This window comes from Schistocerca cancellata, chromosome 3 (assembly GCF_023864275.1).
Source record: "Schistocerca cancellata isolate TAMUIC-IGC-003103 chromosome 3, iqSchCanc2.1, whole genome shotgun sequence".
In the NCBI taxonomy this organism is placed as follows: Eukaryota; Metazoa; Arthropoda; class Insecta; order Orthoptera; family Acrididae; genus Schistocerca; species Schistocerca cancellata.
Window position 1 is genome coordinate 802,514,245 of NC_064628.1, and position 14,720 is coordinate 802,528,964.

General features: G+C 45.5%; 1 protein-coding gene across 1 annotated transcript in view; it reads left to right on the forward strand.

Moving 5' to 3' along the window:
* Positions 1 to 2,313: 2,313 nt before the first annotated feature.
* The window catches only part of LOC126176584 (disintegrin and metalloproteinase domain-containing protein 22), a 1,067,821-nt gene continuing 1,055,414 nt past the window's right edge, over positions 2,314 to 14,720 (forward strand). Inside the window, exons 1-2 of the mRNA XM_049923744.1 lie at positions 2,314 to 2,329; positions 4,397 to 4,447. Of these exons, the coding sequence (XP_049779701.1) occupies positions 2,314 to 2,329; positions 4,397 to 4,447 (67 nt within the window). The remainder of the gene's footprint in view (positions 2,330 to 4,396; positions 4,448 to 14,720) is intronic.

Here is a 14,720-nt window from a genome sequence, read left to right on the forward strand (position 1 = left end):
CTCCTCTGTCACACAGCTCATTTGTGCCAATCCTCCCTCATACCACCTGGAACGCGCTCTGATACTACCCGCACAACATGCCAGTCTGGCAGAGAAGTCGATATGTCAGGCGTTACTAGCCGTTTTCATTCCCATCCCCCAGCCATATGGATCGGACAGAGAAGAATGCGTGTTAATAATGCATTGTCATCGAGTTCTGAGTTACATTTAATACTTTCAAGTCTGTAGCTCTCTGGGAAACTAGGTTAAAATCAGTTCCAAAATTCGTACCGAAGAGACGGACAGACCTAATAAAAGCGTGGTAAAATAGACGGAAAAGTCAGTGAGCTGGCTGTCAGCCGATGCGGTCGCGGCTAGCCGGAGGTAGTGGTGGCAGCAGGCACGTCGCTGTCCGGCGTGACTAGCAGCGGGCCATTAGGCGGAACAAGAAGGACAGCTGCCTTCTGCTGCGGACAGCGAGCGCACGCGCGCAGCCAGCAAGCGACAGGCGGCGGCCAACTCGTTTGTCGCCAAGTTAGGCGCGCCGCGCGTGTTGTTCGACCACAGACCGGCCCCGGCGTGGTCGTGGCGCGACCTGGCCGCCAACCCCACCCACAACCTCCCTCCCACCCACACCCCCACCCCCACCTCCTGGCTAGACCGCAGGCGCCGTGCTGCCCTATAGCCGCCGCCACTGTTGCTGCTGCTGCTGCTGCAACTTGGCAGTCCAGTCGGGCTAGCGGTGCAGGATCTGCCCGCCAAAGTTGCTGCTTGCCCCAGCGTGTGCGTGCTGCGGACGTTACAGTCTGAGCATCCAACGCGTCTCTTATACTCACCCAGTCTCCAGGCTTTTCCTCTCAACTCATCATCTTCTTCTTCCTCAGCGTTTGCCTCACAACGCTGTGTCCCCTTGACGCGCTCCTGTTTCTAGTCCGGGCAGAGACCTGCTACCTTGAAGTATAAATGGAGGGTATCTAGTCAACATTGCCTCAATCTTTCAGTATGGCCTTCTACCATAGACTTGCAACATAGATCTATGTTTTTCTACACTATCTGATAAAAAAGTAACCAGACACTGCCACGTAATTTAGAAATGACCACTAGTGTCACGAGAGGCAGACCTGCCAGTATAAAAGTATGTGGTTGGTATTGTGATTGCTGTAGAGAATCAGTAACAGCAGGGTGGGTCGAGCAGAATTCTCTGTGACCTCAAACGTTTGCTAGTCACTGGATATCACCTGAGTACTATCCATCAGTGGGATTTCAAACCGTCTAAAGCTGCACAGATCGACCATTGGTGATGCGATTGTAAAGCGGAAATCCGAAGTAGTTACCACAGCTAGATTACGACTAGGTAGATTTCATGTACTGACGGACAAGGACTGTTGAACATTGTGGAGAGTGGCTTTAAAAACTCACATCAAACCAGCGTAAGGAATTACTTGTGAGTTTGAAAGCGCTACGAGCAGACCAGCTTGCACGATGTTTGTGCCTCACAGCTTGTCATCGACAGTGACAAGCATCTCTGGTCTCTGTCGGTTAGTATCTTTATGATCAGCGTTCTCACGCTGCGATGCATGGCGTCGAGTGGGGCATCTTTCTTGTAGACACGCTGGCTACACCGTTTTGATGCATTGACAAATTGGGTAACTTCATTCACGGTATGACCATGGACACGTCCAATCACGAAACCTCGTTTAGGACCAGTTTGCAACGTCTCCATGTCCACGCATCCTAGTGCTCTGATTCTGTACAATCGACTGGTACATACCCTCTATTTTAATACGCTTATATGAGCTGTGGATGGCCTCATAGCCACCTAGTATCCATTCTACATTATTCAAAGCGATTAATATTTTCCGGTGACATCGGTCTCTGGGGCTATTTGAAAGAAAGGAAAGCTAAATTTTTTTGTTCGAGGAAGGTAATAGAAAAGTATTGAATTAATGAATGCCTACAGGGCTCTGTATTTGGACCAGAGTTTTGAGACGTTGCTCTGGAAACTCCTTTTACAGGAAGTAGGTGATTTACCTAAGCAAATAGCTCCATCGCATACGCCGACGACTTGACAAAAAGTTGTACCAGGGAGCACTAAACAGAGTTACAAGAAATTAGTCGAAATTTCATATTTGACACTCCAAAGACGTGAAATAGGCATTGCGGACAGCCCACACGAGACAGCGAAGATGCTGATCTCGCACAAGGGAAAAGATAAGACCTGGACTTAAATGTGCCCTTGTTGGGTCGCCTCAGGCATCGATGATGGTGTTCATACATAACTGTTAAAAGACAGTTCTAGGTATTCTGTCTTTGTGGACCAAGGACATGGAAACCATGACCAACCGAGAAGGTAATTTGTGACAAACTGATAATGTTGTGGATGGTTGCGGAGAGAGGAGATGCTTAACTTTGCTCCACATGCATAGATTCCCATCTGATGGCTTCAAAGTTAGATGCAGTAGTAGTACGATATGCACTGGCTTCAAGGATTGGAAAAAGGGTCCATTGAACCATGACTGGTGTTGAAACTGTGTGCTAGATGTAGAAACAACTGCATATCATTTCAGACCCCTGACGTACGTGAATATTCACCCCAAATTCTTGAGGGTATTTTTGTTCTGTCACTGCAGCTGCAAAAATGCACGATTTTTTTTTCACCAGACGCGTTTCGCTTTATCGAGGTAAATCATCATCAGTGGCCTGTAATTAAGTTACATTTTGATTTGCTTTTAGATCGAAAAACAGTTAATTAAGAATATGTTGATTTGTACTTACGGTGATTTTCGCTTGATTTCTCGCTGACATCGGGAAATGCCGTCTGCTAGCACATCGTTGTTTTTCTGCGTTAGACACTGATAATTTTGGCCCAATTTTTAGTTGTTCCGAAGCACTATGCATTTCTTGCGTTTTTCACAACACAATTTTATGTACAATATTGCATTCTGCTTGTTTTTGTACTTCTAAGTGGTTTGTGTTTTGTAGTGTTCCCAACATTTTTCTTCTCTCCAAAAACTAAGTGAAGTGATATATAAATTATATAGTTATTACAAGGCCATAAATACATACAGCAGAACACATACCACTTAAATACAGGGTTATTCTAAATTATGGACCCATTTTCAAAACTTCATATTTATTCAAGTACAAATTCAAAATGAACAAGCTTTATACCAATGAAAAGAGGAAGTTTAAAAGTCTTTTTCATAATGTTTGATATCAATTTACAACTTTCTTGAATCCGTCAGACATCATCCTCTGACACACGCGGTCGGCCTGTGCTTTCTCCTTTGCACACACTCCCAGTCTTTCGAGTTGGTGGTTGAATACCGAATTTGGTACGAAATGCCCGCTGCACTGCAATTTGCGAGTCACTTTTTGGGAACTCACGAACGCCGAAAACCTTGTGCTCCACAGTCGCCATCTCATTCACAATTGACAGTGAAACGGAATGACGGCTCTACTGCCGCGCGAACTCTATCGGCCGCTTCTGAAACATGAAGGAGATACAGAGAGACCGGAACTGTCGAGGGATCTATGCCGAATCGCCGTTGAGGAGTGGGACAATCTGGATAACAGTGCTTTGATGAAATTGTGTATATTATGCCACGACGAAGGCATGCATCAATGCAAGAGAAGGTACTACTGGGTATTAGAAGTACCAGTGTGTTCAGCAAACTGGACCACCACTTATGAAGGTCTCGCTGCATGATGGTACAACATGCAGTGTGTGGTTTTCACGAGCAATAAAAAGGGCTGAAATGATTCCAATTTTCTGTACAGGTTCCGAAACTCTCGGAACCGAGGTGATGCAAAACTTTATTGATGTATGTAACAACTTATCATGCGAAACGTAGTTGTAGTATATTGATTCATTAACGAAACATAGCTATATGTAGTTGTCACCTTGTTAATCCTGGAATATAGTACATTTTCAGTTGATAAATAATCGTAATTGTAGATTTAACATGACCTAGGCAGAATACAGTACCAGTGAAGTTTGTTTATATTTCAGAAACAAAAATGATTGACGAGGTATCACCATAGTGCTGCAGGCTTTTTGTGAAACAATGTTATGCTGTGCAGCTACATTTACTGTGTCAGCATTGTGTGACAAGCAGCATTTGTGGTATAAGAAAAAAAATGTAGATTAGACTCTGGTATGTTAAGCAGACTGCACGCCATAAATTGCATGAACAAATTATTGATCTGTATAATATATGAACTTTTTCAGAGGTGTACACTTATCGCTTCACAGGTAGCGTTATCATCTGCAGCTGTACTTATCACATAAACCAAATTTTTGTATATATATTATTGTTTACTATACAGTCACTGGTGCGGCTCTTCAGGAGCTCATCTGCTTCTCATGTTAAGAGTAAAAATTTCACCTCCTCACGTGGCTTGTTTGTGTTTCCAGAGGCGGACTACACGCTGGATGACTCCTTCTGGACGGAGGAGAGCCCCGTGGGTGAGTACCTCGCTACCTACCAATCACACTGCATGTACCACCCGGTAGGACTCAGCTGACGCTGCCGAGTTCATTTTCCAATGAAACAGTCACATGTCTCACAAATAAAAAATTTGCCGCTTGTGCAGTTATGGGCGTAAAAGCTTCTCTAAGGAATGTGTTAACCACGAAGCAAATTATGTGTGAAAGAGCTGTTCCTCTACAGGTGCAATAAGGAATAGCCGTCTCTAACACGAGGCTTATAAGAACTTAATACCGAGTTATGGGTGGTTGCAGTTTAACATCATGCTGAATATCGTGATGTTTGTAGGTAGAGACATGTAAAACTGTTTTTTAAACTGCAGAAACAATGTCAGTTTCTCCATACAACTGTGTCACATATTTTATTTTGACGTTAATGGCCGGCCGGAGTGGCCGAGCGGTTCTAGGCGCTTCAGTCCGGAACCGCACTGCTGCTACGGTCGCAGGTTCGAATCCTGCCGTGGACGTGGATGTGTGTGATGTCCTTAGGTTAGTAAGGTTTAAGTAGTTCTAAGTCTAGGGGACTGATGACCTCAGATGTTATGTCCCATAGTACTTAGAGCCATTTGTACCATTTTTTGACGTTAATGTATAATCGATGTTAAAACTGTTTAGTCTGAAATTGTGCAATACAGTTATGTGGAGAGATTGACAGTGTTAGTGGAATATATTTATCAACAGCTGGAAAAGATGTTAATGGCTGACCTGCGCACTGTGGGTTGATAAAAATAAACTCCCCTCTGTTTTTGTACGAAAGATTTACTTTTGTGGTTTTCTACTAAACATGTAGCCGACGGTGTACTGTACCTCCGAGAGAACTGGTACGGCAGAAAGCATGAGCATAATTATATTTCCAGGTCTCGACGATGTCGAGATTGTAATAGACGGAACGAGGAACAGCGTACATGAAAAATATGAAAACTTTCCAGGTAGCTCCAGGATGTTATGCTTAATTACCGCTCTGTCTCACAACGTTTCTTCGTGTATTCCATTCGCCTGCATAATCATAATCTTAGGTTACGTTCCAAATTTCCCTGTAATGGTCACAAGAGCAACTGACAAATTCCATAGCAAGTCTGTGTGGCAGAAACCTGATTGCGACCGACATAGAGGATGGGCATAAATAAACACGAACTCGTGATAGCTCCTTCTGGAGCCTGCAGTTACCCTTCATAGAGAAACCATCGGGGAATTAAACCCCGCTCCTCTTGAATGAAAGACCAATGTGCTAACCCCTGTACCACCTTGTTCGATTACTTCCAAATACTTTAAAGTTACTTTTGAGTAACTACAGCAGGAAATTTGTGAACCGAGCGAAAAGAATGACATACATTGATATTCTCGTTCATTAATGGCTTAGGTCCTAAGTGTAATCGAATTCATAAATGGAACCGAACTTTAGGGTGCATACTGCTAATATTCTTCATCCTCATAAGAACTGGAAGCAGTGAAGATCAAATTAATAACTACAAGTTCAGAAGCTCATAATCAGTTAACAAATTTTTTTTTGCTGTCACTTACTTGTGTAAAACACTTCAATACCTAAATCAGTTTCGACTTATCTGTCATTTCTAATACCCCATGTACAATTCTTGACCTGTAGCCACATCAGTATATGCTGTCTCCATTTGTATGTGACTCATACCAGTTGGAGTGTACTAGCAATAACCTTCCACAGATGGTGACTCACAGCACATTTTGACACATCCATAGGCCAATGATTGGTTATTAAAATCATATGTAAGTGAAAATTACTTTAGCCGTTGAAATACTCTACTGTAATATTTGATTATAACGAGCTTCATGGCTTGACTGTCAATGAATTAGATATGGAGTAGTGCAAGGAGGAGAGGAATGATGTCCGATCCACTGAATATACAAGATGATGTACAACAAGGGTATACGCTGGCGGGCCTCTTCTTTAATATTGCCTTAACCAAGGTTACGAGGGATGCAAATTTGCAGTGCAGGGAACGATCGTTTATAAATCAGTGCCGATACTTGCTTATACTGGCGACATACAGTTTCAAGAACTCGGAAGGCAATGGAGAAGACGTTCATCGCGTTTGAGTAGACCAGCAGGAATACCGGACTGAACATCAACGGGCAAAAAGCAAAATATGATATAGCTTCTGGGAAAGCGCATAAGGAGATCGTGCAACCCTTAATAACCTTGAGAAAGTACATTTTTCAGAGAGTTGATCAGTATTAAACACCACTTACGAAATTAAAAAGAGAGTAATAACAGCCTATAGAGCCTATTTTGCATTAAATAAAATATTTTCCTCAATGCCAAATGTACATTTTATAAAATATTTACAAGACCGGTGCTTACATATGCGTCGACACGTCTCCACTGGTCATTTAGGCTTAGTTCAATGCGGGACTCTCACTGAATACAATTATACTCTTGTCAATGAGATTCCTCGCTCTGGACACTGGTGGGATACCAACCCAACTCTCTCCTGCCATTTGGCCCGAAACCGTGAATGGTGGTCTGGAGTGCCATTTCATTTCATTACAGGACTCATTTGGTTGTAATCTGCGGCACCTTAACAGAATAGCACTGCTTCGACGTGTTTATGCCCCGTTTTGTTGCTCTTCATGGCAAGCCATCCTGGGTTACGTTTCAGCAAGTTAATGCCCGCTCACAGACGACAAGTTCTTACTGACTGTCTTCGTGCTTGCCAAACTTTGCCTTGATCAGATAAGTCGCCGAATCGCTCCCAAAGTTGGACAGAATTTGGCACAATATCCCTCATGAGGACATCCAAGAACCTCCATCAATGAATGCCAAGCCCAATAAGTGCTTGCTTATGGACCAGAGTTGGACCAATGCGTTAATAACTTGCTCACTTTGAAGATCTTTCTCTCGAAACAATTACCCAATTTTTCTGAAATTGTAGTTGTTTGTTCGCCTGTATATGTAAAACGTATCTACCAATTACCGTCCCTTTCGGATAGTTCCTTCATGGTGCGTCGTTGTTTCTTAGAATGCATTTACTATCATGGTTCCATTTGTAGTGAGCTCTTCTGGCGAATTTCGTTCATGCGTCACAGTGCTTTGTTTACACGGCTGTTCTTTTCCGTAATTCCTTCTGAATGCTCGCTGCACTGTTATAAAAGATAAACATCTCGCATAATACAACATATAAACTCTCTTTTCTTGCTTTGTCGCCATTTTGTCAAGGCATGCACTCGTAACGCCAGTTAGTGGGCACAATGTCAATTCGGTGAGTTTTCGGTTCTATTCATGCATCAGTCATGTCATACCTTGGAAAACATAAAACTCTGAAAACTAATCATTTATAATAGCCCTGTAAGTAGGTTTCTTCCTGATCTGTAGAATAATGGAATACGCTTGTGTTCAAATTTGGCGCGTTACTGATGAAAAACTTCAGGACACTCATTTCTTCTAATAAATTTCCTTCTTCTCTTGTGTTCTACAGATCACTGTGAACCTTGGCCTTGTGACTTTACGAGTTACCAATACGCAAAGCTGTTTCTATGAGTGTTGGTTATTTGACTCGGCGGATTGTGGTTGGCAAGTCCATAAACTGTATTCATTAATTAATTAAGGATAATTGTAGAATGTGGTGCCACACAACGTGTCACTACACAAAATTGGCGCTAATAGCCTAGGCACATAGGGAACACACACGACACAGACCTGTAAGTCCACGATATTGGTGATAAGTAGAGTAAACTGTCCCGAAACACACGTGCTACAAAACGCCACTGTTTCCTGCGCATGTACCGCGACATCAATGTGGGATATGATCACCATGCACACGTACACAGGCCGCACATCGGGTTGGCATACTCTGGATCAGGTGGTCGAGCAGCTGCTGGGGTATAGCCTGTTGAAACTCCTGAAGTGTCGTAAGGGTTTGAAGACGTGCAGCGATACGTCGACCGAGAGCATCTCAGACGTGCTCGATGGGGTCTAGGTCTGGAGAACAGGTACGCACTCCATTCGCCTGGTATCTTCTGTTTCAAGGTACTCCTCCACGATGGCAGCTCGGTGGGGTCGTGCGTTATCATCCATCAGGAGGAAGGTGGGACCCACTGCACCCCTGAAAAGCCGGACATACTGGTGCAAAATGACGTCCCGATACACCTGACCTGCTACAGTTCCTCTGTCAAAGACATGCAGGGGTGTACGTGCACCAGTCATAATCCCACCCCACACCATCAAACCACGACCTCCACACAGGTCCCTTTCAAGGACATTGAGGGGTTGGCATCTGGTTCCTGGTTCACGCCAGATGAAAACCCGGCGAGAATCACTGTTCAGATTATACCTGGACTCGTCCGTGAACGTAACCTGGGACCCCTGTTCCAATGACCATGTACTGTGCTCTTGACACCAGGCTTTACGGGCTCTCCTGTGACCACGGGTCAGTGGAATGCACCTTGCAGGTCTCGAGACGAATAAACCATGTCTGTTGAGTCGTCTGTAGATTGTGTGTCTGGCGACAATTGTTCCAGTGGCTGCTGTAAGGTCCCGAGCAAGGCTACCTGCAGTACTCCGTGGCCATCTGCGAGCATTGATGGTGAGATATCGGTCTTCTTGTGGTGTTGTACACTGTGGACATCCCGTACTGTAGAACCTGGACACGTTTCCTGTCTGATGGAATCGTTTCCATAATCTTGAGATCACACTTTGTGGTACACGGAGGGTCCGGGCTACGACCTGCTGTTTTTGACCATCCTCCAGTCGTCATCAGTATGTGTTCTTTGAGCCATTTTCAACACACATTCCCCCTTAGCACGTCTGTAAACGTCTGTACACTTACTCGCTGCATTGTACTCTGACATGCGCCAACACACCTATGCGTATGTGGAATGCTGCCAGCGCCACCGTGCGACGACCGCAGGTCGAATACACCGCATGGTCATACCCCGACGTGATTTAAACCCGCAAACCGCCCACCAGAGCGTTGTATCACCATGCATCAGCATTATCCTTAATTTATGAGCATGGGTGTGTTTTAAGGGAATATTATAATTTTAATTCTGCATTCTAAGTGACTGCGGGCATCATCTCAGCTAGCTTAGTCACCGCGCCACCTGAATTCCCGTGTTCACCTGTGAAATACCTCACTGACTGCTGCTTCTCACAGCCTAGTCGTTTACGCCCATGGCCAAACCTGGCCCACATATCCCGACCACACCATAGCCACTTGCCAACCACAGTCCCCCGAGTCAAATATTCAGCACTCATAGAAACAAAAATGGTTCAAATGGCTCTGAGCACTATGGGACTTAACTGCTGTGGTCATCAGTCCCCTAGAACTTAGAACTACTTAAACCTAACCAACCTAAGGACGTCACACACATCCATGCCCGAGGCAGGATTCGAACCTGCAACCGCAGCAGTCGCGTGGTTCCAAACTATAGCGCCTAGAACCGCTCGGCCACTCCGGCCGGGCCGGCCGCGGTGGTCTAGCGGTTCTGACGCTGCAGTCCGGAACCGCGGGACTGCTACGGTCGCAGGTTCGAATCCTGCTTCAGGCATGGGTGTGTGTGATGTCCTTAGGTTAGTTAGGTTTAAGTAGTTCTAAGTTCTAGGGGACTTATGACCTAAGATGTTGAGTCCCATAGTGCTCAGAGCCATTTGAACCATTTTTGAACTCCGGCCGGCACTCATAGAAACAGATTTCCGAATTAGGTACTCGTAATGTCGCAAGGCCAAGGTTCACCGTGATCTGTAGAGCACAGGAGAAGAAGGGAATTTATTATTAAAAGAAATGTGTACCCTGCAATTTTTCATCAGTAACACGGCAAATCTGAACACAAGCAATCACTTTCTCCATATTCCATTATTGTGCAGATCAGGAAGAAACCTACATACAGGGCTATTATAAATGATTCATTCGTTTTCAGAGTTTTATATTTTCCAAGGTATCACATGTACAGATATGACTGATGCATGAATAGGCGTTACGAGTGAGTGCCTTGACAAAATCGCAACAAAGCGAGAAAAGAGTGCTTATATGTTATAATATTACGCGAGATGCTTATCTTTTATAGAAGTGCAGAGAGCTTTCAGAAGGAATTACGGAAAAGAACCGCTATGCAAACACAGCACTGTGACGCATGAACGAAATTTGCCGAAGGCGAATGTTTTCTGTGGAATGTCACAGACGAAGCTAGATGGGATATTTTTTTCTGTAAGAAGACTGTGACGGACACGTCTTACCATGATGTGTTGCAGTTGCGATCGCTTCCACAACTCAATACTACACTCCTGGAAATGGAAAAAAGAACACATTGACACCGGTGTGTCAGACCCACCATACTTGCTCCAGACACTGCGAGAGGGCTGTACAAGCAATGATCACACGCACGGCACAGCGGACACACCAGGAACCGCGGTGTTGGCCGTCGAATGGCGCTAGCTGCGCAGCATTTGTGCACCGCCGCCGTCAGTGTCAGCCAGTTTGCCGTGGCATACGGAGCTCCATCGCAGTCTTTAACACTGGTAGCACGCCGCGACAGCGTGGACGTGAACCGTATGTGCAGTTGACGGACTTTGAGCGAGGGCGTATAGTGGGCATGCGGGAGGCCCGGTGGACGTACCGCCGAATTGCTCAACACGTGGGGCGTGAGGTCTCCACAGTACATCGATGTTGTCGCCAGTGGTCGGCGGAAGGTGCACGTGCCCGTCGACCTGAGACCGGACCGCAGCGACGCACGGATGCACGCCAAGACCGTAGGATCCTACGCAGTGCCGTAGGGGACCGCACCGCCACTTCCCAGCAAATTAGGGACACTGTTGCTCCTGGGGTATCGGCGAGGACCATTCGCAACCGTCTCCATGAAGCTGGGCTACGGTCCCGCACACCGTTAGGCCGTCTTCCGCTCACGCCCCAACATCGTGCAGCCCGCCTCCAGTGGTGTCGCGACAGGCGTGAATGGAGGGACGAATGGAGACGTGTCGTCTTCAGCGATGAGAGTCGCTTCTGCCTTGGTGCCAATGATGGTCGTATGCGTGTTTGGCGCCGTGCAGGTGAGCGCCACAATCAGGACTGCATACGACCGAGGCACACAGGGCCAACACCCGGCATCATGGTGTGGGAAGCGATCTCCTACACTGGCCGTACACCACTGGTGATCGTCGAGGGGACACTGAATAGTGCACGGTACATCCAAACCGTCATCGAACCCATCGTTCTACCATTCCTAGACCGGCAAGGGAACTTGCTGTTCCAACAGGACAATGCACGTCCGCATGTATCCCGTGCCACCCAACGTGCTCTAGAAGGTGTAAGTCAACTACCCTGGCCAGCAAGATCTCCGGATCTGTCCCCCATTGAGCATGTTTGGGACTGGATGAAGCGTCGTCTCACGCGGTCTGCACGTCCAGCACGAACGCTGGTCTAACTGAGGCGCCAGGTGGAAATGCCATGGCAAGCCGTTCGACAGGACTACATCCAGCATCTCTACGATCGTCTCCATGGGAGAATAGCAGCCTGCATTGCTGCGAAAGGTGGATATACACTGTACTAGTGCCGACATTGTGCATGCTCTGTTGCCTGTGTCTATGTGCCTGTGGTTCTGTCAGTGTGATCATGTGATGTATCTCACCCCAGGAATGTGTCAATAAAGTTTCCCCTTGCTGGGACAATGAATTCACGGTGTTCTTATTTCAATTTCCAGGAGTGTAATTTCGATAATTTTAACTTTCAAAACCAGATGGCACCCATTTATTGGAGCATCGATGTTCATCGCTATCTAAACGACGAACTTCCGCATCGCTGGTTTCGCGGCAGTGGTGAAGATGACGTGGCTCTTTTCACTTGTCCTCCAGGTCGCCTGACCTAATGCCTTGTGAATTTTCCCTGTGGGGCTACCACAGTAAGATCCGTGTTTACGTACCACCAAAGCCAAAAGGACTGTAACAGTTCAGAGAACGCATCACTGCTGCTGTGGAAATGAGCGTTTGGTGTCATTGGCCGGGAGGCCCGTTGCGGGGCAGGTCCGGCCGCCTTGGTGCAGGTCGTATTACATTCGACTCCACATTGGGCGACCTGCGCGCCGGATGGGGATGAAATGAAGATGAAGGCAACACAACAGCCAGTCCCTGAGCGGTGATGACTATTGACAGGATGTTGCTACGTAAGGTATGCTAAAAACTTGATTACCTCTTGTCATGTGACCGGGGTAGCACTTATGGAATATTTGTAGAATCCTGAACGCATACTTCGTGAGATTAAGACTCTATCCGCGCATTAATCATATTTTTGTATGTGATACTTCGGATTTTTTTTTCCGTCATCAGTCTTCTGAGTGGTTTGATGGGCTCACCACGAACTCCCCTCCGGTGCCAAACATTACATCTCAGAGCAGCAATTGCAACACACATCCTCTGTTGTTTTGCTGGATGTATCCCAGTCTCTGTCTTCCTCTATGGTTTTTACTCTCTACATCCCCGTCTACTACCATGGAAGTTATTTCCTGATGTCGTAACAGTTATCCTACCATTCTGTCCCTCCTTTTTCCATCGTATTCTCCATATATTCCTTTCCTCGCCGACCTTACCCGTCCATCGACTTTTCAGTATTCTTCTGTAGCACCACGTCTCAAATGCCTCGATTCCCTTCTGTTCCGGTTTTTCGAAGGTCTGTATTTCACTAGCATACAATGCTGTGCTCCAAACTCATATTCTCAGAAATCTCTTCCTAAAATTAAGACCTATCTGTGACACTAGTGTACTTCTCTTGGCCAAGAACGCCCTTTTTGCCAGTGCTATTCTGTTTTCATGTCCTCCTTGCTCCGTCTTTCATGGGTTATTTCGTTGCCTAGGTTTCTAAATTCCTTAACTTCGTCGACTTCGTACTCCCCAGTTCTAATGTTAGCCTTTCCGCTGTTATTATTTCTACTGCTTCTCCTTACTTTCGTCTTTCTTCCATTTACTCTTAATCCATTTTCTGTGCACAAGGCTGTTCATTCCATTCAAGAGAGCCTATAATTCTTCTTCACCTTCACTGGGGATATCGATGTCATCAGCGAATCTTATTGTTGATACCCTTTTACGCCGCTTCTTCGATGTATACATTGAACTGGAGAGAGATTTTCAATCCGAGCATTTCTTTCTTGGTCGTCGAGTCCTTTCGTTTCGTGGCTCTTGTACATCTTGTATGTAACCCATCTTTCTCTATAACTTACCTTACTTTTCTCAGAATTTCGAACGTATTGCACAATTTTACATTGTCGAACGCTTTTTCCAGCTCGACAAACCCTACGAAGATGTCTTTGATTTTTCTTCAATCTTGCTTCCATTATGAATCGTAATGTCAGTACTGCCACTCTGGTGCCTTTACTTTTCCTAAAGTCAAACTTATCGTCATTCAACCGATCCTCATTTTTTGCATTCTTCTGTATATTATTTTTGTTAGAAACTTGGATGCATGAGCTTTTAAGCAGATTATGCGATAATCCTAGCACTTGTCGGCTCTTGCTAGGTTCAGAATTGTGTGGATGATGTTTGCCGAAAGTCTAATGGTATATCGCCATTCTCATACATTCTGCACTCCAAGGACAATAGTCGTTTGTTTCTACTTCCCCCACCGATTTTGGATATTCCGGTGAACTGTTATCTATCCTTGCCGCCTTAATAGATCACAAGTCGTCCAAAGCTCTTTCACACTCTGACCCTAATACTGGATACGCTGTCTCTTCGCTGTCTATTCCTGTTTCTTCTACTGTGACGTCATAATACAAGTCCTCCGTCTCATAGAGGCCTTGGAAAATGTAGAACTTTGAAGCTGAATGATTTATTTATAGTAGCCTTCTGTAAGCTCAAAATGAACATGAAACTTCCTGGCAGACTAAAACTGTGTGCCGGACCGAGACTCGTACTCGGAACCTTTGCCTTTCGCGGGCAAGTGCTCTACCGAATGAGCTACCCAAGCACGACTCACTCCCCGTCCTCACAGCTTTAATTCCGCCAGTACCTTGTCTCCTACCTTCCAAACTTCATCTGCGATCCTTGCAAAACTATCATTTCTTCCAGGAGTACTACGTTTTGTGTCCAGTAACTTATATGCACGTCTGGTTGTAACACAATACTTATGTAAATGGTATGTTTTATCTTCGAACAGATTTGGAATTTTGTTGAACCATTACTGCTATGTATCGTAACACCCACTGTATTTTGTTCTTCAGAATGATTTGATAATGCCGGCCTTGTGGCCGAGCGGTTCTAGGCGCTTCAGTCTGGAACCAAAAATGGTTCAAATGGCTC